This window comes from Chlamydotis macqueenii, chromosome Z (assembly GCF_036417535.1).
Source record: "Chlamydotis macqueenii isolate bChlMac1 chromosome Z, bChlMac1.mat, whole genome shotgun sequence".
NCBI classification, from domain to species: Eukaryota; Metazoa; Chordata; class Aves; order Otidiformes; family Otididae; genus Chlamydotis; species Chlamydotis macqueenii.
Window position 1 is genome coordinate 48,691,749 of NC_141593.1, and position 26,611 is coordinate 48,718,359.

At 47.5% G+C, this 26,611-nt stretch overlaps 1 protein-coding gene across 2 annotated transcripts; it reads left to right on the forward strand.

Moving 5' to 3' along the window:
• The first annotated feature begins 1,320 nt into the window (after positions 1-1,320).
• On the forward strand, positions 1,321-25,738 carry SLC49A3 (solute carrier family 49 member 3). Of its 2 annotated transcripts, none has more exons than XM_086770424.1 (10): positions 1,321-1,449; positions 8,595-8,753; positions 9,686-9,905; positions 16,645-16,721; positions 16,839-16,976; positions 17,547-17,663; positions 19,280-19,432; positions 21,028-21,185; positions 22,247-22,359; positions 23,814-25,738. In XM_086770424.1, the coding sequence occupies exons 1-10, from the start codon at positions 1,321-1,323 to the stop codon at positions 23,966-23,968; spliced, it is 1,419 nt and encodes a 472-aa protein (XP_086626550.1). In that variant the 3' UTR covers positions 23,969-25,738. The 2 variants fall into 2 exon arrangements, with proteins under 2 accessions (XP_086626550.1, XP_086626551.1); XM_086770425.1 differs by lacking the exon at positions 1,321-1,449 and adding an exon at positions 4,993-5,118.
• Positions 25,739-26,611: the final 873 nt, after the last annotated feature.

The window sequence follows — 26,611 nt, forward strand, 5'->3', positions numbered from 1 at the left end:
ACTTTAATAGATATGGCATTTATTGATTATTACTGTGCATGCTGATACATATGATGCTTTATTCTTTACTAACTAGCTATTGTAAAAACTATCCAAGGTGGGGGAAGTCTTGCATTCCTCACAAGGACAGTTCCTGATAAGAACCGAGGGGCCTGGCTTTGTGCTTTGAACTCTTTATCTGAAGCGAGAAGTCCTGCACCTCCTCACACGGGCAGTTCCTGATAAGAACTAAGGAGCCTCCTTCAAGAACCAGCTAAAACCAACCAAATGACTCCTTGGAACTAATTTTAATACGAAGCGAGGATAGCTCATGCATATGTATAGGCGTGGGTTTTTTAAACTTCATGTATATGTAACACTTGGTTGTATAAATTCAAAGTGAGTTGCTGCGTCAGGTGCGCACAGTTTTGGCGGGACTGCCCCCCGTGCTGCCCGGCGCCGAATAAACATACCTACTTTACAATCTTACAGATTGTGGAGTCTGTTTTCTGCACATCAGTGGGAATGATGGTTCTCCTGGTGACCATTGACCTTTCTGCTGTCCCATACACCTGGGCCTCTAGCGTGTTGGTGTACAAGTTTCTCCGTTTGTCAGCACTGATGGGTCAGGCGAGCAGTTAGCTCATGCACACAACTCAGGCCACAGCATGTCTCTTCAGCGTAGGGCAGAAACTGCTGTGCATCAGCATACAGCATGCAAACAGCAGTGCTCTTTTGTCAGCAGCTCATAAGCCAGGCAAATCTGGTCAGGCATTTGTAGACACAGGAACAGGTCAATCATTAATATTACCTTAATAGTCCCAGTTGCTGTTACTAAATGTCAACCCCCAGTTCCAGCTGAGGGAGAATGGAAAGCATAAATCTATCAGTCAGTTAATCTCGCTCATTACCACAAACAACCCGTGCTTCTCTCTACCCTGCAGCAACAGACAGAACATGGGGTTGAAATGGTTTTTTTCTCTCTCTCTCCCCACTCCCTAAACCCCCCACCTCCCTAGGCATGGAACAGAGAGGCGTTCCCTCCCCCAAGCACCTCAGCAGCCCAGTTTCGAAGCACCCCTCTGCCAAGCGCCGCTGGCAAAATGCGGCTCCTGTGCCACGGGCAGCCAGCTCTAGGCCGGGACTAGCACCAGCGGGGAGGGGCTGTCGCTGGCCTCGGCGTGGCTCCGCAGGGCACGCCCCCACTGCTGCCCCACGCTACAGGCCAGGCCGGGCCAGGCGGCAGGCGGTGGCTCGGCAGGGGCCGCCCCGCGGAGGCCGGCGAGCGCGGCGGGGCGGGGCCGGGCGAGATCGGAGCGAACCGAACCTACCCGAGACGCGATGGAGGGCGCCGAGGGGGCGAGTGTGCTCGGGGCGGGTGGCTCGGGGCGGCCGACCCGGTTCCAGACGTACAGGCGGCGGTGGCTGTTGCTGGCCGCCGTCTGCCTGCTGAACTGCTCCAACGCCACGGTGAGTGCGGTGCGGCCGGCGCGGGGGCGGCACCAGCCCGGCAGAGACCCGCCGGCCGCCCGGCTTCCTTCGCTCCTCCGCGGGGCTGGCGGAGCCGCCGTGGCCTGGGGGCTGAGGGGTTGCGGGAGCCGCCGCCGAAGCCGTGTGGTGCCCGAGCAGCCGTGAGCGCAGGAGGAGGCGCGGAGCGGGCAGAGCAAACGGCCCTCTCCGGCTCTCCCTCCTCCCCCCCTGCGCCGGAGCTCGGGAGAGCAGCTCTGGCTGCTGCTGCCGCCGGGGGAGGATGGTGTGATGGCTCACTGCAGCCAAAACCACCGCCTGTCTCTTCCTAGAAGCAGCCAGGGCTCTGCCCCAGTGCCCTGTTTCAGATCCACCCACTCATCCTTGGAGCAGCGGCATTTGGTTGTACTCGCACAGCGCGGAGAAGCCGTGCCTTAGGACCGAATAAGCGGATTTTCCTTCTGAACTTTTTTTCCTAGTTACTACTTTGGCCTGCACACCTCCCCTTCTGGCCGGTGGGATCCAGGGCACAGAGGGGTGGCAGTGGAGGCAGAGCAAGAAGGGGAGGGAAGATTTCTGTGACCTGGATGAGCACAGCAGGACCTACCACTGCAGTCAGGCCCGGCTGGGATGGAGCAAAATGTGTTCTGGAGCATGGCTGAAATTGCTGCCAAGTCTGCCTCATAGGCTATGGGGAGGATTAGAAAGTATTCAGCACCTGTGAGGGTCACACGTTTCAAACCTCAGAACAGAACAGGAGAACAGTGTTGAAAGTCCTTGAGCAGAGGAGCAGGAGTCAGCTCTGCCTTTTTGTTGGCCTGTGACGACAGATTTGTCTGGTCAGAAAACGGAGCAAGTAGGTTTCCTGTTGGGATCTGCCGTACATAGAGAACAGTATGGGAGTGATTCTGCACTCAACATACTGGTATGTGAACTTCTTATTGCTTACAAATATGTTATTCAGAAAGACCTAAAAAAAGAGATGCCAGATCACACCCCACCTGTTGAACAGATTAGAACTAAGTTCAGTAATTATCAAGATAAGTTTCTCCTTACTAAGTCCTAGTATGCGAGATGGAAGCCCACATCTTTGCTCACCAAGTCATTGAGTACACTGTTGATAATTATCAGACTTATGTAGAATTATTCATGTGCTTGAGGATTACCATGCTGCAAATGAAGCCTGTGTGGGAGCCAAGATCAGGCACTGCAACCTGCAAACATTTAAATGCTGGGAAGGAAGAGTAGGTATTCCGTGATGCAAGATCCGGAGTAGACAAATGGAAAAACGTCATGAGAATTTGGCTGTATATGGAAAAGAAAAGAATGTGCCTTCTGAACAGAAAATCAGTGTATCTGTTAAGAGTGTAAAAAACTGTACTGCAGGAAAGCAATGTGAAGCCCTGCTGCTTGCTTGCAGTTAAAATAGCATAGCACAAGAACATTATGTAGCAGGAAGAAACCCACTCTGCTAGAAGTGAACAGTGACAACACGGGTGAAGGAAGCTGTACAAAAACCTTTCCCGGATGTCTTGTCAGACTTCGACTTTGCTGAAACCTTAACAGTGAAACTGGAGGGTTACTTAGAAAGGTCCTGACAATGCATCTGCTAGTATAACTGTCCTGTGTCATGTTGCTTAAAACTTTGTAGCTCTGAAAGATTCTACTGTTGTCTGTCTGCTTGTCTCTTGCCAACTTCCACAGTATTATTTTCCCACATTATGAACTTAAGCCAGAACTTAACCACTTCAAAACAGGGTGCTCAATAAATATCCCTGGTGGAAATACTGTTTCTAAGCCACTGTAAAGATCTGGAATGGCATGCTGCCATTCCATGCTGCCATTCCATGCTGCCATGTAAAGTTGTAACCTGACATTTCCTGATGCTAAAGTTGCTCCTGAATGTTCCTGATAAAAATCACATTAAAATGTAGGGAGTGGCTGAAAGGCCATGAAATCAAAGTGGTTGGTTGCTTTTTAAAAGTTCCAGATGGAAAGATAACCTTACCGGTTCTGTGGTGGGAAAATTGCCTTGCAAGTTGAGATGAGTCCTCCATTCCTGTTGCATGCAACACTTTGTTCTATGTATTCCTGTGACAGGCTGTCTGCAAAATGCATATCATGAGGGCACGTGACTTTTGAATTGTCTGATTTGGAAAGAACAGATCACCTCATGTGCCGGACCAAGCTTCCAGGACAATCTTGTATTCCCTACTCTTACTCATGCACATGGGTAACAGTGGTCTTCATTGTCACTAACGGTGGCAGACAGGAGACAATCCTGAGAAGGGCAGACTGTCAGTGTCAGGAAAACAAGGTAGGAGCAACTTAACTGCAGGAAAGAACACCCAGTCATGCAGCAGGGGCAGGCTGAGAAAGAAGGACTGCTTAGTTCAGTCTGGTTTTGGACTGTGATTGAGCAAAGCCGTGCCAGACCATGTGGTAATGAAAGGGGCACTCTTCCCTACTTCCTCCTGCTCCACATCATCCTGTGAAATTCCTTCTTTAACCAGAGCACAGTGGGGTAAATACGATACAAGGGAGGCTTTTGCACCAATGGTAAATCTCAGTTACTGACCTGAGTTTAAAAGCCTTTGTCTCTCCCTCCTGTACAAAGTGGGTACTTATCTTACCAGGGATTGGTTCTTCTTTCCTAAATACAGCTATTCTGGAAATTCTTAGCTGACAATGTAGTGTAAGAAATCCTTGCATTATCTTAAGAAGGCCATAAGTAGGCACTTGCTGTCTGAAGTTCTGGGCGGAGAGGCTGTTCTGACCACAGCTAAGCTTAAATGATTGCTCCCCAGCTGTCTTTTGCAGCTCTCCTAGTGAGGGGTGACATAAGTATGCTCGTGGTTGCTCCCCAGATTTGTTTTGTCAAACTGACGCTGTGGTTTTAAGTGTGTGCTTTTTAATCAGAAGACTTAACTGTGAGAGCATTCATTGTTTGCTGACAGGTGCCATAGCAGTAAACTGGTGAGGGAAATACCTTCTTACTCGTGTCCTCCTTCCTGTGAAACTGAATGGGTGGGAACTTTGTGTTTCACAGGAGGAACTTTTTCTTGCACTGGGGACAGAGAAGTGCACGGAAGGATGAAACTGAGTGTTTCCTGCCCTGCTCTATGCTTGTCAGCATGAGCAAGCTGGGGACGAGGAGTGGAGCAGAGGGTTGGAGCTGGCTCACACTTGACCAGGTAGTTCCTGACTCACCAGCCTGGAGGACTTCCACCACCACTTAGTGTACTTAGGAGAGGAAGGAGAGCTGCACAAGTGAGACTGGCATGCTCCAGGGCAGGGTGTGCAAGCTCCTGGCCCACACCTGTCTGTTCCAGCAGTGCCCCCGTAGATATGCATGCACACGCAGCTGCTGCTGCCTGGCTGCTGTGTCCTGCTAGTCCTCCTGAGAGCTGTAGAGGCTAAAAGGGACATCTAGGCAGAGATCTGACCTTTCTGAAGATCACACCTCTGTCTTTTCTTCCTAGGCTGCTTCTGTCAGTATGGGTGCCTTCGGTTGAGGCCAGGGGCTGTTTGCTTCCAGATTCTGTGGCCCTTTTGACCTTGAAGATGGGGAGTCTGGTGTAAGGACTACAGAGCCCAGTCCCAGGGGAGGAGGAGGAGGGTGCTTGCGTATCTCAGAAATACATCCTACCTCACCTTCAAAGCAGTGTCCAGGTGCATGGGAGAGAGCATGCTGGGACTGGGAGACTTGCTGCAGGCAGTGCCCAACTGGGAATTGGCGAGTTGTGACTGTGCCTGTTACAAAGCAGAAGGCCCCATTTCATGTAAATTGATCCCCTTGGCTCCTCCTTTTTAAGCTGTGCCTAAAAGGTATTATAGGGGCATTGCTACACTGTCCACAGCTATACAAATATGCCAGATAGTGAAGAGCATTCCATATGGCAGCCTTTGCTAGCTGGTACCACCATTGACACAACAAAATGGCTTAATTTCCACCCTGCCTGATTGCATTCGCTTGCCATTCTGCAAATGATTTTGTTTTTCACTTTCAGAATCTTGATTTGTTTTTGAGGAGGGTAGACATTGGTTAACAGCTTGCCTTTCATGAAAAGCAATATTTTTGGTGCTGCTTCTGGCAGGGCTGCGCCTGGTTATACATGTGATGCATCAATATATCATCACTGCTCTTTGAGCTCTGAAAATCCTGGGGTTGTGTTTATTTATGCTGCCATCTGCAGCTCACACTTATTGCCTATCAAAGTGTAGAGTCTGTATGGAGTCTTGCCTTCAGCTATCACCTTGCTACCATTGCAGATAGAGATCTGGTGGCTCACAAACCGCCAGTCAACTCCTGCAGAATTGGGAGGGAGGGCAAATGTTGGGCTCCCTTGAAATGGGTGGAGAGAAACTGGGTCTGGCAGGTGAAATTTGTCCTGGAGAGTCTGTGTGGGAGTGAAAACAGTAAAGGCAATAGGGTAGAGGTACAGAACTTGGAGAACATGGAGGTAGAAGAGGAATGAGAGCAAGAGGAAAACTAGAGGGTATGGGCTGATTCAGGGAGCAATAGGGCTGGATCCATGTGTGACAATCAGTTAAGGGTTTACAAGGGTATCAGAAAGAGCAACAAAGCAGCTTAAAAATGGGGACAGGATGAGAACAGCTGTATCCTGTTCTTGGTTACAGGAGTGCCCAAGCAGGTGTGCAATTAATGAGGAAGGGAGCAGGCAATCTCTGGGAGGTGCAGGAGAAAACAAAATGTCAGCTAGAGGAAAGTTAAAGCAAAGGGAGGGAGAGCTGAAAACGGAGCCAGTACCCCTCCAACATCTGTACCACTTAGACGGTGTGAGTTTCAGTGCATTTGCTTTCCCTGGTGGTCCCACAAGTTCCATTGTTAAAGGAGCTGTTGAGTGGGCTCTCCCGTAATTGAGGATATTAATAGACTCTGTGTGGAAAACATTTCTGTCCCTTTCTTCTAGTGATGAGGCATGGCTACCCAATCAGCCAGCTCTGAGCTGAAAGCAGTGGGAGCTGCAGTAGCATTCCAGTGCAAGCTAGAACAGGCTCGCAGGTCTTCACAGGACCTTCTGTCCTCTTCATCAGTTGCTCTGCCCACTGTGTAGAGTGCAAGTTTTTATAGTGAAGGGTGTGTGCTGAGGTATGACTTCCTGCCCAAACTAGCATGCACTGGAGCTTTTGCTGTGTCTAAACTCAGAAATCACAGTGAGATAAACATGCTTCTAAGACTTGAGCTCAGAAGAGGAGAAGAGCGTGGGAACTAGAATTCCTGCATTTGGAGAAGAGTTGGTGTATGTTATTACAGCAGCTATTTCAATGTCCTGCTAGATGCATATCTGAAGGGAGGGAAAAATCCATCCCAAATGCTGAAGGATCAAATACTATGGTCTGCAACATAAGTGACCATGGCCTATATTGGATTATACTACAGCAGGAGCTGTCACTTGAGAACAAATAATGCAAAATCTGTGAGGTAATGTTGGGAAGTGAGTTTTGCCGAGTATTAATGATGATCAGAGGGCTGGAACATCTCTCCTATGAAGACAGGCTGAGAGAGAGTTGGGGCTATTCAGCCTGGAGAAGAGAAGGCTCCAGGGAGACATTATAGTGGCCTTCCAATACCTAAAGGAGGCCTACAGGAAAGATGGGGAAAAACTCTTCAGCAGGGCTTGTTGTAATAAAATGAGGGGTAATGGTTTTAAAATAGAGGGAGGTAGATTCAGATTAGATATAAGGAAAAAAAATTTCATAAATGAGGGTGGTGGAACACTGGAACAGGTTGCCCAGAGAGGTGGTGGATGCCCCATCCCTGGAAGCATTCAAGGCCAGGTTGGATGGGACTGTGAGCAACCTCATCTGGTTGAAGATGTCCCTGCTCCTTGCAGGGGGTTTGGACTAGATGGGACTAGGTCCCTTCCAACTCTAACGATTCTGTGATTTTATGGTGTTTTTATGGTGTCTAGTATGTAAGAAGGAAATAGGAATACTGGAAATAAGAAGTAGCAGAGTGTAGAGACACACCTTCCTCTTAGGTTACATGAGACCTTTTTCAGTTAAACATTAACGTTGCAGCTGATGCTATCTTCAGGGTGGAGGGTGTGAATGGGAAGCTTGTGAGGCAGAGAGGGGTATCTGTAAAGAAACAGTGGCTGGAGTTCCTTTGTAGGAAGGTATAGCCGAAGTTTTTGTTCAAATTTCTGCATGCTTTATCATCTTGAGTATTCAGAAGCTTCAAGATCATCTTCTAACAGTGGAGTAGCTTACATCCACATCATTGAAACCTGTTCTTAGGTTAGGGTAATCTTTTTGAAAAGCATCAGAGAGGGCATCTTTACAAAGAATCCACGAAAAGATCCTTAAATTTGGGTAGTACCCTCATTTCTTTGTTGTGGGCATGATCTCAGGACCTGATTTGAGGGTTAAAGCAGGCCTTGTCATTCCCAGAAGAAAATAGAAGCAGACAGCAACCTTATGAAACCACTGCCTAAAACAAGGTTTAGGGAAATATTTTCAGATATGGCACTGGGAGGAAAAGATGGATAGTTATAAAGTACCTCTTGTGTTTCCCTATTATATGTTCTGATATATTGAGTAACACAGATTTCTAAGCCCTTTCCTAATCATTGAGTGTGTGTAGGACAGCATGGAATAGTCTGTCTTGTCTGACACATAGCAAAGTTGTTCTTACAAGGCCACATCCAGGAGTTACCAATGCAACCGTAATTACCAGGCTGGGTATAAGAAGCTCTTAGTTGCAGAGAGAAGATGGCAGCCTCTGTTTTGTTTATGCTAACACAGAAGGATTGCTTGTGGTTTACATCATGTGAGTGAGTTCATCAGCGGCCAACATATTCAACCTGGGGACAGAAAAAGGTACGAACCACTGCTTCTGCCAGCTCCCAGCAGCAGGACTAGGGCATTGGGGACGAGGAAGTGAAATGGATGGGGTGCTCTGGGCCAAAACAATTATGTTATCAGTGGTAAAATAGACCTAGCATGAGTAACTGCAGACACTGGGGGTTTTAATTTTTATTAAGAGCCTTAGCATCCTAATTTCAAGGAGAGACTAAGACAGCAAGACCCTTCGCAACTCAGTTGGACGTTTTGAGGGGATGCCAAATTTCTGTTCTGATGGAGATGTTCATGCTTGCCCATCTTTGCTCTCTACTCTGCAGCTGTGGCTGACATTTGCTCCTGTGGCTGATAAGACAGCTGCCTACTTCCACATTTCCCTGGAGATGGTCAACTGGCTCTCAATAGTGTACCTGCTCATCTCGATCCCGTTTGGTCTGGTGGCAACATGGGTTCTCGACAGCATGGGGCTGAGATGTGCTGTGAGTTAAACTGTTCTGTTTCCCTAAGTGCATTTCACCTAGAGACAGCAGTAGCTGTGCAAAGCCACTAACATGCATACTGTGAATGGGAGTCTTGCTAAATGCTGCAGAGGATGAGCATGTTAAAATCTTGGTCCTAGTTCAGTAACAGCTGTCACATCACTTCTGAGGTGGGGAGCAGTGGGAAAAGTCAGAATAACGTTGCATCCCTATTTGTCTTTTCCTGCTTCAGTTTTTGTTTTATTAGTCAGCTGGTTGGGACAGATGCTGTGAGCTGAGACTGTGAAGAGCTTGCTATAACTGGGTAGGGTTTGCTGTGGACAAGTGTCAGCCAGCTATTTTATTTGCAGGGCCAGTTTAAGGAGTAGTAGGGCAGGGTGCAAGCAAGGGATCCCTGTCAGCTAGGAGCCTGGTTTGTGCTAAGACAGCTTGGGATCTCTACAGTCTTCCTAGAAGCAAGAGTGTTGCGGAATGTGGCACTGAAATGCTAGCATATTAGTGGTGTAGAAGAGCATTTACAGGAGCCATATGCTGGATGACTCATTGCCATGATCTTTGGATTGTCACAGCAAAGTATGGGTGATGGCACGAACTTGCAAACAGAGTGTAATTAGTGAACTCTGGATTTTTCGTCAATCCCGTGACAATGTCTGCTGTCTTGCTTAAAACTACATTGTGGTGTAGTTCTCATGTCGGCCAGAACAGCCATCTTGCTCTCTAAGGACACAAGTAACTCACTCACTGTTGGATCAGGAGCATCTTGCAGTAGCCCAAAGGGGTGAGGGTGGTCTGCAGGCAACTTTCTGTGTAGTGATTACTAACACCCAGTGTCTCCTAATAGTGGATCTGAGACGGCTCATGGTACTCTGTTGCATTAAGTTCTGCCTTTCAGGCTTCAGCATGCAATCCCTGACTGTTTATGCTTGCTGTAGGTGATCCTGAGCGCATGGCTAAACATGATGGGTGGCATCATCCGGATGTTCAGCGTCCTGAAGTTTCTGAGCTTGGGTTCCCAAAGCTACTGGTACCTGCTTATTGGGCAATGCCTCTGTGCACTGGCACAGCCCCTTGTCATCTTTTCACCAACAAAACTGGCAGCACTATGGTTTCCAGACCACCAGAGAGCGACAGCAAATATGATTGCATCAATGTGTAAGTAATAGCTGCCAAGCAGTATTGCTGCCTCCTGGAACTTGCTAATTTGTTTGCCTTTCAGAGGCAGAAGGCAGAGGAAACCCTCTGTACTACAGTCATTTGCAAATACAGCTCCACCAAAGAGTCTCATAGCCATGTGCAATAAAGCAATGCCTTCAGGGCTGTGCAAGACAGGCAGGCATTCCCATGCTGGGGAGCAAGAGATGGGCCTTAGCCACATCCAGATGCGAAGTTCAAAGTAAGCCACTCAGGCTCCCAGCCTTCTTCCTCTACCATGACGAGGTGATCAGCTTTGCCTAAATATCTTAGAGGCTGGAGACAGCCCTCAGTGTTACTAAATCTAAAGTCTGTAGTGGCCTTAATTCTGCAGCTTGTTTGGAAGGTGTTGAAATTGCATGTGATGCCAGTGGTGACAGTTGCCACATTCTGTAACTGGATAGAGGTGAGACTGCTGCAGCAATTTTGTCCATCGGTTCGTCCAGCAGCAGGGCTGAGCATGTGTTCCCAGTTGGTATGTATGCACACATGGATAAAATATATATGAAATACATATAAAATATATATGAATATATATAAAATATATTCATCCCACAAACATGTTGGGGATGCTAAATGCAGCAGGATTACCCATGGAGGAACCAAATTGCCTTGCAAAGTGCCTGGAAGCTGGGAAACTGGAGGGGAGGCAGCAGATACGATTGCTCTAATTTAATTTATCTCTTGGCCTCTTTGGGCCCTGTTAGAGACAGGATACTATGTTTGACAGACCTGTTTCCACTCTCCATGTGACCTTTTCCCCAGCAGCCAGAAGAAATATCTTCCTCCTTTCTCCAAGGACTTGGGAGGTGCCTCAGAAACTGGGCTGGCTTACTGGCTCCAGCTGGGAAATCTCGCAGTACCTACAAGTGTGGGGGTGCTGCACCTGCCCTTACCTCAAAATAGCCAACAGTCGCCTTCCCTCCCCACGGCCTTGGAGTTATGGGGAAGGGGTAGGCATGGGGAAAAGGGCAGTATTGGAGCACCCCTATGGAGCTTTTCCAATGCTGTTGCAAACCCAGAGCACAGGCGCTATTGTTTAGCAAGAATGGATTTATGGTGTCAGAACAAATAAATTATTTTTGTACTGTCTTCTCTAGAATAGGGTGGACCTGATGGCTCACGTAACTTCCCAAGGCTGAAATAGATTTTCACCTTCCCTGCTGGAGAAGGAGCTCTGTTGTCAATCTGATGCAATAAAATACTATCAAGGACCACTGGGCACTCAGTCCTCCTGCAGACAATTTGCTCTTTTTAAGTGAGAGAGCAGCGAGAGCAGCCAAAGAGCATTTCTTTCACATAGTGTACTCAGTCCTTGCAGGACCAAATGGATCTAGCTATGGGATAGAATGAAACTGAAGAGCAAGGAACAGTGAAAACCCAAGACCTGAAGCTGTTCAATCTGTGGCATGTTAGTGTGAGGACTGAATGAGCTGTGATTATTATCTGCTGCAACACCTGCATATTTCTGTGTAGAGAGCTTCCATTAATAATGTCTGGTTACACCCATTACTGTCTGCTGTACAAAATCAAAATTTAATTTCAAGAAAGTTTAAATATTGCGTGGAAGGAACATCTGCTACAGCCCCAGTCATTTACTCCAGTTGTTAATTACCTCACTGGCAAATGTATACGTGTTACTTCACGTCTCAATGCTCATTATCCTCCTGCTATTCAGTCTTGTTGCACTTGTTTGTCAGGAAGTTATGGACAGGGTCACCTCTTCTCTGCTTTGCCTAGAAAGACTGAACTGCTCTAACCCAGCCACTTTACAAGCACAATTCACTTTACCTCTTTCCACATGTTTCCATGTCTGTCTGTTGCTCACATGAGCTTTTTCTTTCAGCTTGCTCCAGTTTATCAGTACCCATTTCCTGTTTTAATGCCAGAACAGTATTCAGCATTGCTGTACTGTCAGTATCAGTGCTGCACAGAGAAACTGGGCCCACTGCCTCCTGTCAGTATCCCCACAGCTCCTGTTAGTGCCTCTGGGTAGGCTTCTCTGTGCTTGTGTGCAGAAAAAAATGGACCTTGCACTGAGGATCCTGCTGAGGAGCTGAAATCCCTATGACTCAGCTGTGTTCTTGAGTATTTATTTTATCTCCATCCTCCCCATCACTTGTAGAGACTTACTGCAGTGCAGGGCCAAGAACTGATCCCCTGTGAAGACCATGATAAATTCTTCTGTGTCAGGAGAAGAAAGACTTATCTGAGTCCACTAAAGTGGGCTCTGCTTCATCCGTGGGATTCTTCATTTTCTGTGGTCTGTCAGCATGTCATTTTCTGCACCCTGAAGAGTTTTAGTGCATCAGCGTCACTGTCCACAAAACACACAGCCCCATTGCACAGTACTGCCTCCTAATCCACCAAGACCTCTGGACCATAACGTACAGTTGATTAACTCCAGTGATGTTCTTTCCATTCTTAGTCTACGCTCATATAATTCCTTTTCCCGGGAAGAGAAGGCAGCTGAAACCCCGTAATTACTCTGATAGTCTCACTTAGTCTTTTCAAATTTGGTCCAATGCTTACATTTCCACCCCTCACCCATACCATCTGAAACTGCTTCAGCATGCCAGTAGTTCATGGGAACACCTGACGGTAGTTTTCAGGCAGTCCTCTACAATGCCTAGATGCATTTTGCCCCAACAGAGAAGCTTTAATCCATCTCCTTGGAAACTGTTTAATTATGTACATGTACTTAGAAGCCGGTAACATTTTACCAGGATCATAAGCTAGTACTTTCCCAAGTACAGTGCAGAAATGCTACAGCTGTTGTGTGCTATAGCACTATTAATGATGTCTCAGCAGAATCGTAGAACAGACTAGGTGGGAAGCCACATCTTGGGATCGTCTCATCCAGCCCCCTACTCAAGCAGGGTTGGGTAGAACAGGTTGCCCAGGGTCATGTCTAGTCAGGTTTTGACTATCTCCAAGGATGGAAATGTTATCTGAGCAATTTGTTTCAGTGCTCAATCACTGTTACTGTAAAAAAAGTTTATATTCACACAGAGTTTCCTATGTTACAGTTTGTGCCTATTGCCTCTTTTCCTGCCACTGGGCACCACTAAGAAAAGTCTAGTTCCCTCTTCTTTACAACCTCTAATTAAGGTTTTTTTCTCCAGGCTGAACAGCCCCAGCTCTCCCAGCCTCTTATGAGAGATGATCTGGTCCCTTAATCATGTCTTTTGCCCTTGACTGGACTTGCTCCATTAACTGTGTATCGTTTCTGTATTTAGGAGCCCAGCACTAGACTCGTCACTCCAGATCTTTCTCAACAGCGCTGAGTATAGGGGAAGGATCACCACCTTCCACTTGCTGGCAATGCTTTTCTTACTGCAGCCCAGGATGCTGTTGGACACCTTTCTGCAAGGGTGCATTGCTGGCTTATGGTCAACTTGCATTCCACCAAGACCTCGTGTCCTTCTCTGCAAAACTGCTTTCCAGCAGCTTTTCCAGTCTCAGCTCTGTCAGTCTTTCCTCACGTGACAGAAGCTTCAGTCCCTTAATCACCTTTTTGGCCCTTTGCTGGACCAGTAAGTCCATGTCTCCCTCATACTGGGGAGCCCAGAACTAGACATAACATTCCAGATGTAGCCTCACTAGTGCTGAGTAAAGGGGAAGGATCACCTCTCACTGACCACACTGCCTAATGCAGCCCAGGATGCTGGTGGCCTTCTTTATCAGGAGGTTGCTGGTTCACGGTCAAGTTGGTATCCACCAGGACCCCTGCCCCCCACACTGGCCTTTCTCTGCAGAGCTGCTTCCCAGTTGGTAAGCCCCAGTGTGTACTGGTGGATTGGATTATTCCTCCCCAGGTGCAGGACTTTACATTTTCTCTTGTTGAGCTTCAAGGTTTCCCTCTGCCCATTTCTCTAGCCTGTTGAGGTGCCTCTGAATGGCAGTGTAGCCATCTTTTCTATCAGCTGCTCCTCCCAGTGTCACATCATCTGCAAACTGGCTGTGGGTGCAGTCTTCCCTATCATCCAGGTTTTTCATTAGAGTTAAGCTGTATTGGCCTCAGTATCAGCCTCTGGGGTGCACCACTAGTGACTGGCCTCCAGCTAGACTTCATGCCAGTGATAACAATCTCTGGGCCCAGCTGTTCAGTTGACTTCCAGTTCATCTCACTGTCCCCTTATCTACAGTGTCGTAGTTCAGCCCTGATCGGGACCAGACTACGCAGTCTCTCTCTCACTCCCACCACCCTCCGAGAGAATAGGGAGAGATAATATAAGAAAAACGGCTCGAGGTTTGAGATAAGGACAGGGAGAAAATCCTTAAAGTTACTGTTACGGGCAAAACAGACTCAACTTGGGGAAAACTATTCATTTATTACTACAAACAGCAGGATAATGAGACAGAGAACAAGATAACCTCCCTCCACCCCTCCCTCTTCCCAAGCTTAACATTATCTCTACCACCTTCCCCCCGCCTGAGCGGCACGGGGGGAAGAGGGAATGGGGGTTGTGGTCAGTTCATCATGCGTTGTTTTATGCCGCTGCTTCATGGTCAGGGGAAGACTCACATTCCTCCCCTGCTCTGTTGTGGGGTCCCACCCATGCGCCACAGTCCTTCATGAAACTGCTCTGGTGTGGGTAATTTCTTCCACAGGGTGCAGTCCCTCCAGAACGGCTGCCCCAACAGGCCCTCCACGGGCCACAGCCTCTTTCAGGCATCCACCTGCACCAACCTGGGGTCCTCCACGGGCTCCAAGTGAATCTCTGCTCCTCCATGGACCTCCATCGGCTGCAGGGGGACAACCTGCTCCACCATGGTCGTCACCACAGGCTGCAAGGGAATCTTGGCCAGGAGCCACATTACTCCTCCCCCTCCTTCTGAACTGACCTTGGCGTCTGCAGCTGTTTCTCTCACAAGAAAAGTTCTTCACAACAGGCTGGCAGACGCCTCTTAGGATCTCTTCACATCATCCAGCTCATCTCCTCTCCACTTCTTGCAGCCGGACCGGGTTGAGTCGGGCCCAGTCGGTCGCCTGGCATGAGGCCTGCGCCTCCCCCTCTGCGCCTCTGCCCCCGCTCAGCTTCTTCACATCTTCTCTTCTCTCTTTTTTTTTCTGTTTTCCCATTCTTAAATACGTTATTGCAGAGGCGTTATCACGGAACATTCTGCTACCAATCGGCTCGGCCTTGGCCAGCAGTGGGTCCGCCCTAGGCCTGGCCGAGTCCACTGAACAAAGGGGAGCGACTTCTAGCAATTTCCTACAGGAGCTACCACCTTAGGCCTCCCCCTCACTAAACAAAACCACAACATCTAGCCAGTACTTCATCAGCTTGTCTGCGAGAATGTTATGGGAGAATATTATGTCAAGAGCCTTAGTAAAGTTCAGATAAAAAATATTCACTGCTCTTCTCTCATCTACCCAGCCAGTCATCTCACTGTACAAAGCTATTAGGTTGGTTAAGCATTTCTCCTTTGCTGACTACTCCTGTTCACCTTGTTGTCCTTGATATGCCTGGAAATGGTGTCCAGGGTTAGTTGTTCCATGACCTTTCCAAGGATCAAAGTGAGACTGAAATGCCTAGAGTTCCCTGGATTCTCCTTCTTGCCCTTCTTAAAGATAGGAGTGGCATTTGCTTTCTTCCAGTCCTCAGGAGCCTCTGGGAACTGCCGTGGCAGAGAACCAAGAATGGCCCTGCAATGAAAACAGCCTGTTCCCTCAGCACTCATTGGTGCATCCCATCAGTTCCATGGACTTGTGTACGTCTGGTCTGTTTGATGTTCCCCAACCTAGTCCTCCTCCACTAAGGATAAATCTTCCTTCTCTAGATTTTACCTCTGGTCACAGGGCTGAAGGCCAGTCTTACCAATAAAGAGTGAGGTGAAGAAGGCATTGAATACTTTGATTTTTTCCATGTCCTTTATCACCAAGTCTCCTTCACCAGCCAGCAGCAGGCTGACATTTTCCCTAACCTTCCTTTTGCTGCTTCCCAAGAATGGTTTCTTAGGGAAACCATTCTTGTTGCCCTTCACACCTCTTACCAGACTCAATTCCAGGTTGGCTTTGGCTTTCCTAACCCCATCCCTGCACACTAGTAGAAAATCAGCTTCACTTGTTTGCCTATTTGCAGAACATTGCCTTAAAGTTAAAAAATTATCTCCTTCAATTTTGGATGTTCCCGAGCTGAGTCCCAAGAGTGCTGCTTCACACACTGCTCATCTGCAGCCCCCTAACAAGATGACCCCCTGCTCCAGTGTCCAAGATTCTCTTCTGTCATATGATTTTTGTAGTTGGTAGCAGAGATCAACTAGTATGTCAGCTTGGGCTTTACTGAGAAATCTATTGTCTTGAAAGGTGTCAGGAGTGACACTTTAGAGAACTGTCACAGGGCTTACCTGCTTTTCATGCCCTTTTGGCAAAGACAACCATTGTCAGCAGCTTGAGGGAGGTGCCTTGTCCACATCTGAAAAGCTGTGTCCAGTTCTAGGCTCCTCAGTACAAGAAGGATGTGGACATATTAGTGTAAGTCCAGTTAAGAGACACTAAGACAATTAAAGGAATGGAGCAATTGTCATGCTAGGCAAAGCTGAGAGAGCTGGAACTGTTCACTCTCGAGAAGGCTCAGGGGCATCTTATCCATATGTATACATGGCTAATGGCTTAAGGGGAGTAAAGAAGGGTGGACACATGATTCTGACTGCTTGGATGAAAAAAGTGTCTCTCTGTTTTATTTCCTTCCAGCCAATCCCTTGGGTATTCTTACAGCAAACGTGCTGTCACCAGCACTAGTTCCTGAAGAAAAGCACATCCCATTGATGGTAAATTAAAACTGCTTTAATCAACCAGCTGGGCTGATTGAGGTCCAGCTGATTTATTTGTTTGGAGGCAGTGAAGCTGGAAAGACTGGTAAAATGTCTTTACTTTGTGTTGTCTAGCTGGGTGTTTATGCCATCCCAGCAGTAACAGCCTGTGCTCTAGCAACTGTGGGAATTCACGAGAAGGTTCCTCCAACACCTCCTTCAGCCAGTGCTACTAACTCCACCTCTCAGCCATTCCTCACGGGACTCAAAATGGTAAGTGCTGTAGCACAGACAGAGAACAGTGCTGGAGTGAGAGTTGCAGCCATGCCCGACAAGTATATGCTGGGAAATCTGCTGACAATGCAGACTCTGAACTCCACCCCACCAAACCCTCCATGGAAAGCCCCTGAAGGAGACCAGGATCCCTTCCTTCCTCAGGAAGTGGAAGCTGCTCACATCAAAGCTGCGAGAGATGCTGTCTGACCATTCAGCTGTGGGCTGGCTGCTGTTCAGCTAGGTGAGACAGGCACATGTGGGCTCATCCAAGTGCACCACACAACCTGAGCCTTCTGAGGAGATGTGGTAACAGGTAGGACAGCACATGGCAAAGTAAAGGAAGAATTTGGGCTATGAAGAGATCCTTCCTCCCTACATGGTCCCCATTTTAACTTGTCCTCTGACTGAACTGGTAGGAGAGAGCCAAACTCCTCTAATGATCACAGAGTTGCCCTGTCAACATTTCCAACTGAGGTGTCAGAGCTATTGACCCTCAAGTCTACTGTCACAGCCAGGCCGTTTTTGCTCCTCAACTTGTTTAAATGATATGTTAACTTCTTCCTCTAGCTTCTGAGAAACAAGCCATATATCATCCTGGCAGTCTGCTTTGGAGGAGGAATTGGGATGTTCACCTGCTTTTCAGCTCTGCTGGAACAGATCCTTTGTGAAAAGGGGTATTCAAATGTGAGTCTTCCTCCTTTCCTCCCCATTGTCCACATCATCTATGTACAGTCAAAATGATTTTCCCTGATAAGGAACACTGAGCAAAATGAAGAGTGTTGAATGTGCTGCACTGTTTCATATCTTATTTGCTCTATCTACTACAGATTAAGTGGTACATTAATCCAGAGCACAGTCAATCTTTCAGTATAATGGATGATCTGCATTTTCTTTACTGCCTGTGGCCAGGCTCCCATTTGCAAATGAAATACCTTTACTCCTCAAACACTTTTTAGGAAAAGAGTATTGTGTTTTTTTCTAAACCACTCCAGAGCACTGATTTCTATGCAGCCTTTTGACACCTTCCTCAGAGTGGATGTGGCCTACGCAGGCACTAGAGTGAAGCTGAAAGCAGGTTGATGCAAGTGCCTTTTCCTCTTTGCACAGTCTTATGTGGAGCCTGGGCAGCAGAGGAAGTCACAGGTACTGTGACAGCTGTTTCCCCATCCTTCCCATGACACTGGCCAGGTGCTACTTTTACAGTTGAGCACAGTGTGGGCACAGCTAGTTCCTCCTGCCCTCTCTGCAATAGCAAGAGGCTGCCCTGGTTCCTGCATTTCCCCTCAGGCCGGCAGCACTTCAGTCCTACTGCTTGTATCCTCATGGAGGTCCTCTTAAAACGTCTCTCCAGCTGTTTTTTATGCACATCTACGTGTCTCATCTCTGTCCACTCCATCTCAACTCCCAAGTCTGATACCTGGCTCAATGCTCCATAGCCAGGTCGCATTTGCACACTCCATTGGCTTTTAACTGTAAACCTTTTAAACTTTTGCAGCCTTGCTTTCTCTGCATCATGATGCTTTTGTCTATGTGACTGGCTTGCCCTGGCCCTTTAGTCTACAGAAGCTATTTCAGATACCCTTTCCTTCCAGTGTACCCCTGAGGCTCCCAAAAAGTCTACCCAAATTTGTTAAAGCTTCCCTGCTTTCAGGATTGGCGTTTGCACTTGAATTCCTATGGAGCTGAAGGATCGAGACAGCAAAGATAGTCACTGCAGGCAACACAGCACGTACCCTATCCTAACTACTGCTCATTGCCTCTCTAATTAGACCTCCTTTCTACAACCAGGTGACACTGTGTCTCATCTGACATGCTCTCGGCCTGCCAGCCCTGTGGAGGGCATTCTGACAGTACACATCCCTTGTCCCCAGTAAGAAAAGGGCCAGGGACATGATTGTAAACAGGAGCAGATCCCAAGGCCATTGGATGTGTTAGTACCCGTGTGGACAAGGCACCTCATGGGCCCCCAAGGAGCCAAGAACAGTCTCATGCTCAGGCTGAAGCATTTAATGCCAGGGAACTGCTGCTGCTCTGCACCCAGCCTCCCTTGTCAAGTATGCAGATACTTGTCATCCATTGAGGCCTTCGGAGTGCTGTGACCCTGCTGTCTCCACAGCAGCACCTGGGCCCTGTTATTTGCTAATCAGAGCCCTGTTGAGGCCCCAGGTATTGCAACGGGCAGGGAAAGCTTCTTGTACTTCTGTAAGTGACTCACCAGCAGCAGCCAGATAGGTCAATGGCATTGAAACCTCTTTCCTAACTCCTCTAGTTGCTCAGTTACATGTTCTTCTGCCCTCTAGGAATTTGCTGGCCTGAATGGTGCACTATTCACAGTGTGTGGTTTACTAGGCGCTTTCCTGCTAGGCCAGTATATCGACCGGACGAGGAAGTTCATAGAGTCCACCAAGATTTGTTTCTGTCTGAGTGCACTTGCCAGCATCGTGTTTGCAGTGGTGAGTTCTCCCTTGCATTGCACCATACCTATGGGCTTAGTTCTGTTGCCATCTGATAAATCATCAACTCACACCAAGGTCATTTAATGTCATAGTATTTATTAAGCCATGTGTTATGCTTTGAGATTATCTCTCTGGGCTAGAAATGTATTTAAAAAATAGTTTACTGAGGATTTCACAATTACTGTGGAGCCTGCGACAAACTGCTTCAAGATATAAATACATTGGCATAATTTTACTTCCTTACATTGTATCACCATCTTTGTTTACTGACCCTGAGACCATTCTTTCAGAAAAGAAATAGAAATGCTAAATACCCATCTTACAAAAATTAACAAGAATGCCATAGTTTTCCCAATGCCTGCCTTTAACAGTGGTGGCTGCCAGGAATGTAAGATTACCAGAAAGGACCTAGCTATCTGCCTAGTTCTGCAGCAGTTCCTTGTGGAGGACAATAATCACACCTCCCCTTGCGCCAAGATCACAGTGATCCACTTTTATATCTTTTGGCTTTGAAGAGACAGACAAATGCAATGCCTTTCTCAGTGTAGAACAAGGTGCCTAAAACAGATGTTGCATTTCCCCCTCTGGCATTTGTTGGGCTGATGCTCTGAATACAAGTCAGCATGCCTGGGGTCAGGTAGAATGCAGAGTAGGCAAGAGGCTGTGTCAGGAGCAACAAGGAAACCTTCCCATACAGATGAACTACTAGTTCAAAGGAGTAAAATGAAGAACACCCATTCAAATCTGCTGGATGCTTTGAACTTGGATTCCAGACCCACAGAGTTTTCCTTTGCTTTACCAGTTTAGGCTAGGCCAGGCCTGCTGCAGCCATGCCAGGACAAACATCTCATGTTCCTCTGTGGGAATTTATTACATGGTTAAAGAAGGAGGTACGAGCAGCTGCAGGCTTTGTGCCCTTGACTTTACCAGCATTGGCTGGACAAAGCCATGCTCTTTTCTCCAGAGTCAGTGACAAGGCTGTTCTAGGCACTAAACTAATCTCCAGGATTTGTGAATGTTTCAGGTTTGGGTTTTTTTTTGTTTCTTTTATGGTGGTTGGGGTTTTTTTGGTTTTTTTTTTGGTTTTTTTTTGTGGTTAAACCCCAATGTTACAAACATGATTCTGACATGATAAGGGATAGTTTTCCTTATCACTGAGCTGCAGCAACTAAGGAATAATTTTCCCTACCAATAAGCTGCAGCAACCCAGTGAATTCTCATATGTAACCCAATGCAAACACCAGTTCTGAAATGTAAGCTTGCATTAGGAGGAAGGTGCTGGAGATATGCTGAGCACTCATCCGTGAGTTACTGACCAGGAGGTCAAGTCATAGTAATACAACCACATCAATGCTTTTCAGGTAATTCTGCTAATCCTGCCTCCCCTTGCTTAAATTCAACAGATAAATCTCCATCATGTAGCCATTTGCTGGCTCTAGAGAGTTGGAGGTAAAAGAGAGATTTCAGGAACAGGTAGGGAAGTTACTGATGAGAACAGTGAGCCATTGCGACTTCCTGTGGGTTATGGGTTCAGAGACTTTCTGCGCAGCAGTGCTGATACTGATACACTGGTGTTGCTTTTCTGCCTGCAGACTTCTCGGTTCAGACATCAGGCCATCACGCTAACCATCACGAGCTCGCTCTTTGGTTTCTTTGGTTTTGCTGCCTACCCCATTGCCATGGAGCTGGCTGTGGAGTGCTCGTACCCTGTGGGAGAGGGCACATCTACAGGTCTGATTTTTGTTGCAAGGTAAGCAGGCAGGTTGACAGTTGACAAGCTCAGTTGACAGCTGAGCTTGGGTTCAACCACACAGACAGAGGGGTGTAGGTGGAGATAGAGAAGAGTGTGGACATCAGTGCTGGCCAGCCTGCTGAACTTCTCTCTGGTGTTTCTGCACATGGCCATGGCAAGGGGGGAGCTAGTTGGCTGGCTGGCTATGTGGAATTGGTACAAGAAAAGCAAGAAGGAAGATTAAGGTCTCCCTTGCTTGGCACAAAGTGGGATTTAACTATGCCCAGCATCACCTACCTTTGAAGCAGATGGGGGCTGCATGCCCGAGAGGGGCACCCATTCCCACAGCAGTACAGCGACTTGTTAGGTCTCAGGGCTCTACTGAGGGAGATGGGGCTCATCACTCACAGGGCAGCTGGTCACAACAGATGGGGCAGTGATAGTCCTTCCCATGAACAATTTACATGCCTAGGGCTGGCACTGAACTGCAGCTGGAATAACTTGTTGGAGCCCTAAGCAGTGATACACATGGCCTGATGCCATGTCTGTATGTCAGGTGGGGCTGCAGCAGCAAGAAACATCAGTCAAAGAGGGGCATTAGACACCACTTTGAAGGCTGTTGTCTCCCACTGGTTGTGGACTTGGTTGCTGCTGTCAGCCAGATATGAATGAAGAGGAGGCTGAAGTCGTAGCCTGACTTTTTCCCATCCTCAGCCCTGCAGTGAGAGGTATTTCCAAGTCTGCCCAGTAAATAAGCCTCAGCTCCTTGACAGCTGTAGTTCCACACCTGCATACCTCCAGAGGGAGTATATAGTGGTATATATTTCAGAGGGAGTATAGTCCTGCCACGCTGGGTCTGTGTCTGGGTGTGAACTGAAAGGCTGACCCAGGCACCCTGTGAGCCAGGGCCAGTAAAGCAAGTGCGTGGGCCAGGGGAAGCCAGCAGTAGTTTTCTCTGCTAGAAGGACCCTGCTTCAGAAAGGGGCCTGACTTTCTTCCCAGTGGGGAAGCTATGCTTATCTGCAGCACTCATGAACTGGGCAGAACTGCCATGATTGCATGTTGGCTTCTTCCCATAGCCAGATTGAAGGTGTGATTTTAATGATTCTGCTACAAGCCCTCACTGTGCGTGTTTCTGAGGATACATCCTCCACCTGCACCCTTGACCAGGATGGAGCCCTGGACTGGACAAGTAAGTATGTCCTTGGGAAATGATGCTGGACACTGAGTTGCACTCCACGTACCCACTGCTGTCCTCCAGGTCTCACTGTGAGGGAACCTGCAGACTGATTCCTAATGTAGCATATCTCTTAGCCACCTTTCCCAGCCTGATAGTGCATTCCTTGCTGCTCCTGCTAAGCCAAGCCTGCAAGATTGAAATGGGAAGACATGTAAGGTGCAATGAATGCTGCGGCTGGCTCTGGGTTAAAATTTCTCTTACAGCCATGCTGCAGAGACCTGAGCTTCACCAAGGCTGAAAGCAGCTGTTCTAGGGGAAGACACTGTCCAAGTAGCACAGCTTGTGCTGCTTTGCAGTGTGGGAGGCCAAGACTACAAATACATTGACTGAAAGCTACTTCCCTTGCTTCTGCACACACAGCTGCTTGGGTATGTAACCTGCCAGCACAGCTTTGTTCTGAGTTATTCCACATTTTCCTTCCTTTCCTAGCTTCTCAGGAGAAGAGACAACAACTGAGATGAACGGGAGCACAAATGTATTTTCACTGCACTTTAAGCCCTGGTCTTGATCTCTCAGCTAGTTCATATTTATGTAGTACAGACCGCAGATCCTGGGGACACAGCATAACACAAAGGGTGGCAAACATGTTTTAAATACATGCTGCTTGGCTGAGCAGAAAATCCCCAGAACAAGCTCCACTAGCTGGCAGAGAACAAGGCTTCACAATAACTTCCCCCAAAAAGCAATGGAGCTACTTAGTGTCTGAAAGCCCTCAACACTCCATCTCATCACATCAGATTGGGTCTCGTTATTAGGTACTCATTCCTTCTCATTTTGTGGTCTGATACATGCAGGGACATCTGCAAAGAAAGGCATAGAGGTGTTTATTTGAGACACTGCTGGAATGAGAATGTAACTTCTTCCAGGCCTTGTTGCATATCCTTTTAGATTATTTTTTTTTCCTTCAGATAAAGTTATTTCAACACAAATTTTTCTTTGATTAAAGTTTATCCTTAGTGAACCTTTGCTACATTTTGCTCTTGATGATATAACAAGCAACACTACCCGTCTGGACCTGTTCTCTTATTAAGCTCAAGTGTTTTGAATCAGTTTTTCTTGTAACTTTCTTCACCGTCCAACACACAAATGTGTACGCATTCACAGAAACACACACTCCCACAAACATGCTGTGTGCACTGATGTATGACCTCCAACCTGTGGGGTCTTGCAGGACAAGAGTCTTGGAAACCTTCCACATTTCACCCAAATCCTCTGTCTATACCAATGTTACGTGAGATAAGGTTTGGCTGTTACCAAACTGGCATTGGTCTACTGTGAGCTGCACAGTGTCCACATTTGGTAGGAAATCACTCAGGCTATGCAGTTGCTGGGGACCTGCCCTGACCTGACTTCTGTACCCATGGAGGGTGGTGAATTCACCGTCTAAAAGTGTATCTTCATTGCAGCTCCAGTACTGGTGCTGGCTGGCCTCTGCAGTGCTATGGCGTGTTTCTACGTCATCTTCTTCCACACTGACTACAAGCGGCTCCATGCTGAGACAAACAGTGGTGATTTGGTCAAGGCAGAAGATACAGCAACAGCAGATGTTCCTGAAGCTTAACCCAGCCAAAAAGGGGATGCCAGGGGCCCAGTAAGGGAAGGACTCAGGGCAAGGATCGTGACTGCAAATGCTCATCTGGAACACTGGGATATCTGAATCCTGTTGCACAACAAGATTGTGCTAGAGCAGAGTCACCAAGGCACCTTTACTGTGCTTCCCTCCATCTTGTGTTTATTTGTGAGTCTGGGCTGTAAGAAAGGCTGTGCTGCCAGAAAGGTCAAAGTGGGACTGGACAACTATGCAGGTAACAGATTTTTAGCTGACTTGATTCAAGCTAAAGAAATGTTGCAGAGGAGAGGAGCATCATATTTCAGCTATTTTTTTCATTTTCATGTACTTGGGTCAGGGGTGAAGCTTTCAGAGGGGTGGAAGCCATGCCTATCACAAACCTAGTGGAAAACTTCTGTTTAAGGACTGTGGTTCTTGTACAGCATAACAACTCTTCCACCCTATGGCTGGAGCTAATTGTGCCTCTGAGCTGAAGGGCAATAGGAGCTATGGCATCCTTCCATTGCAGCAGGGAAGTGTAAGTATGTCATCTGTAATACAAGTCTGTTACAACGAGCTACTTTGTCCTCTCCTACAAACAGGCAAAGAAAAGCTCTGCCGGCAGGGCCACCTGTAAAAGAAAATATCAGTAAGCAGCAGAAATTAAATATGGCTGTATTTCTCACCCTTCTGGTCCACTGACAGATGCAGAGACATTTAGGATAAGCTTGTTTTATTTGGGCTTCTGTTGTTTCTCCACCTGCTGGTGTAAGATTAGAGTAGTGTACCCTCCCCAGGCCAAGCCATGCTTTCCTGTAGAGGAACACTGAGACAGCAGCTCACTTTTTGGGGAATGACACAGCAGTGCCTGGTGTGGAACCTGGCAGAAGAACTGGCAAAATTGACCACTTAGAGAATGCAGGGACCTGTCATAAGTTTCTGTAGATGATAGGGGCTTTTTGGGGAAGACCAAGTAAGAAACAGTATCAACAAGCACCTTCCAGTTCTCTCTGCAACTAACAGTTGTTCTTCAGTGTTAGAAGAGATGAGTAGTGCCACTAAAGATGGAGTTCAGTTATCCTAACAATTGCAATGGGTACAACAGGATTTTTCATTTTACAGTACTTCCACAGTAGTCCAGTGTCTTTCTTTGGTGGTCAAGACATACAACCTGAGAACTTTTTAAGCTGTAACGTTTCAGTGGTAAAAAAAATGAGGTAGACGGGACTTGGTGGTGCTTCATACCATGAATCTTGCTAGGGGATCTGAGTACTTGCTGATTAAGGGAACTTGAAGCAAATTGGACTTGTGACTGGCTTTGTCCAGTCGAGCTAGAGGATGATCCCAGAGCAAAGGATGGACTTGCCACTGTACAGAGCAGCTGTCTCAGTGCCTGAATTCCCTTTCCCTTTAGCAACTGGAAATCTCTCCCTTTGTAAAACACTTAGCTGCATCCTTCTAAGAAGCCTGCGAGTTCCTACAGCTCCAGCCATGTTCTCACCAGACAGCACTGATGTTTGTCAAAAAGGAGCAGGAAGGAAGTCTGAAACTGAGGTGAAACAAGATTGGTTTGGATCTGTCAGAGGAATTAGATTAGCTGTCTTTTGCAAAACTAACTGGTCAGTTCTACAGCCCTGGACCTAATAAACTGAACAGATGAACACCAAATTTACCTGCCACTCACAAGTCCTACTGTACTGGGAAGCAAGATGCACTTGGTACTTTATATATTTACAAATGCTTTTTTTTTTTTTAATAAAGGATGGGTTAAGAAAAGATTAATATTTTCTCACTATATTGAACTTTTTAAAGTATTTTATAGATGCAAAGGTGCATCAGATCTGCTATGTAGCACAAACCAAAAGTCTTCATATTTGCCAGATAGGCATTAAGTTGTCCTTTCTCCACCCAGCCTATATTTGTGATAGGGATTGCCATGACCCACGTGCAGGACCTTGCACTTGGCCTGGTTGAACTTCATGAGATTTGCACGGGCCCACCTCTCCAGCCTGTCAAGGTCCCTCTGGATGGCATCCCTCCCTTCCAGCGTGTCGACAGCACCACACAGCTTGGTGTCGTTGGTGAACTTGCTGAGGGTGCACTCTATCCCACTGTCCATGTCACCAATAAAGATGTCGAACAGGGCCGGGCCCAACATGGACCTCTGAGGAATGGCACTCATCACCAGTCTCCACTTGGGCATTGAGCCGTTGACCACCACTCTGGGTGCGGCCATCCAGCCAACTCCTTATCCACCGAGTGGTCCACCTGTCAAACCCATGCCTCTCCAGTTTAGACAGAAGGATGTCATGTGGGACGTTGCCAAATGCCTTGCACAAGTCCAGGTAGATGATGTCCGTTGCTTGTCCCTTGTCCACCGATGCCGTCACCCCATCATAGAAGGCCACCAAATTGGTCAGGCATGATCTGCCCTTTGTGAAGCCATGTTGGCTGTCACCAACCACTTCTTTGCTCTTCATGTGCCTTAGCATGCTTTCCAGGAGAATCTGCTCCATGTCCTTTGCAGGCACAGAGGTGAGGCTGACCAGCCTGTAGTTGCCTGGGTCTTCCTTATTCCCCTTTTTAAAAATGGGGGTTATGTTCCCTCTCTTCCAGTCATTGGGGACCTCACCAGACCGCCACAACTTCTCAAAC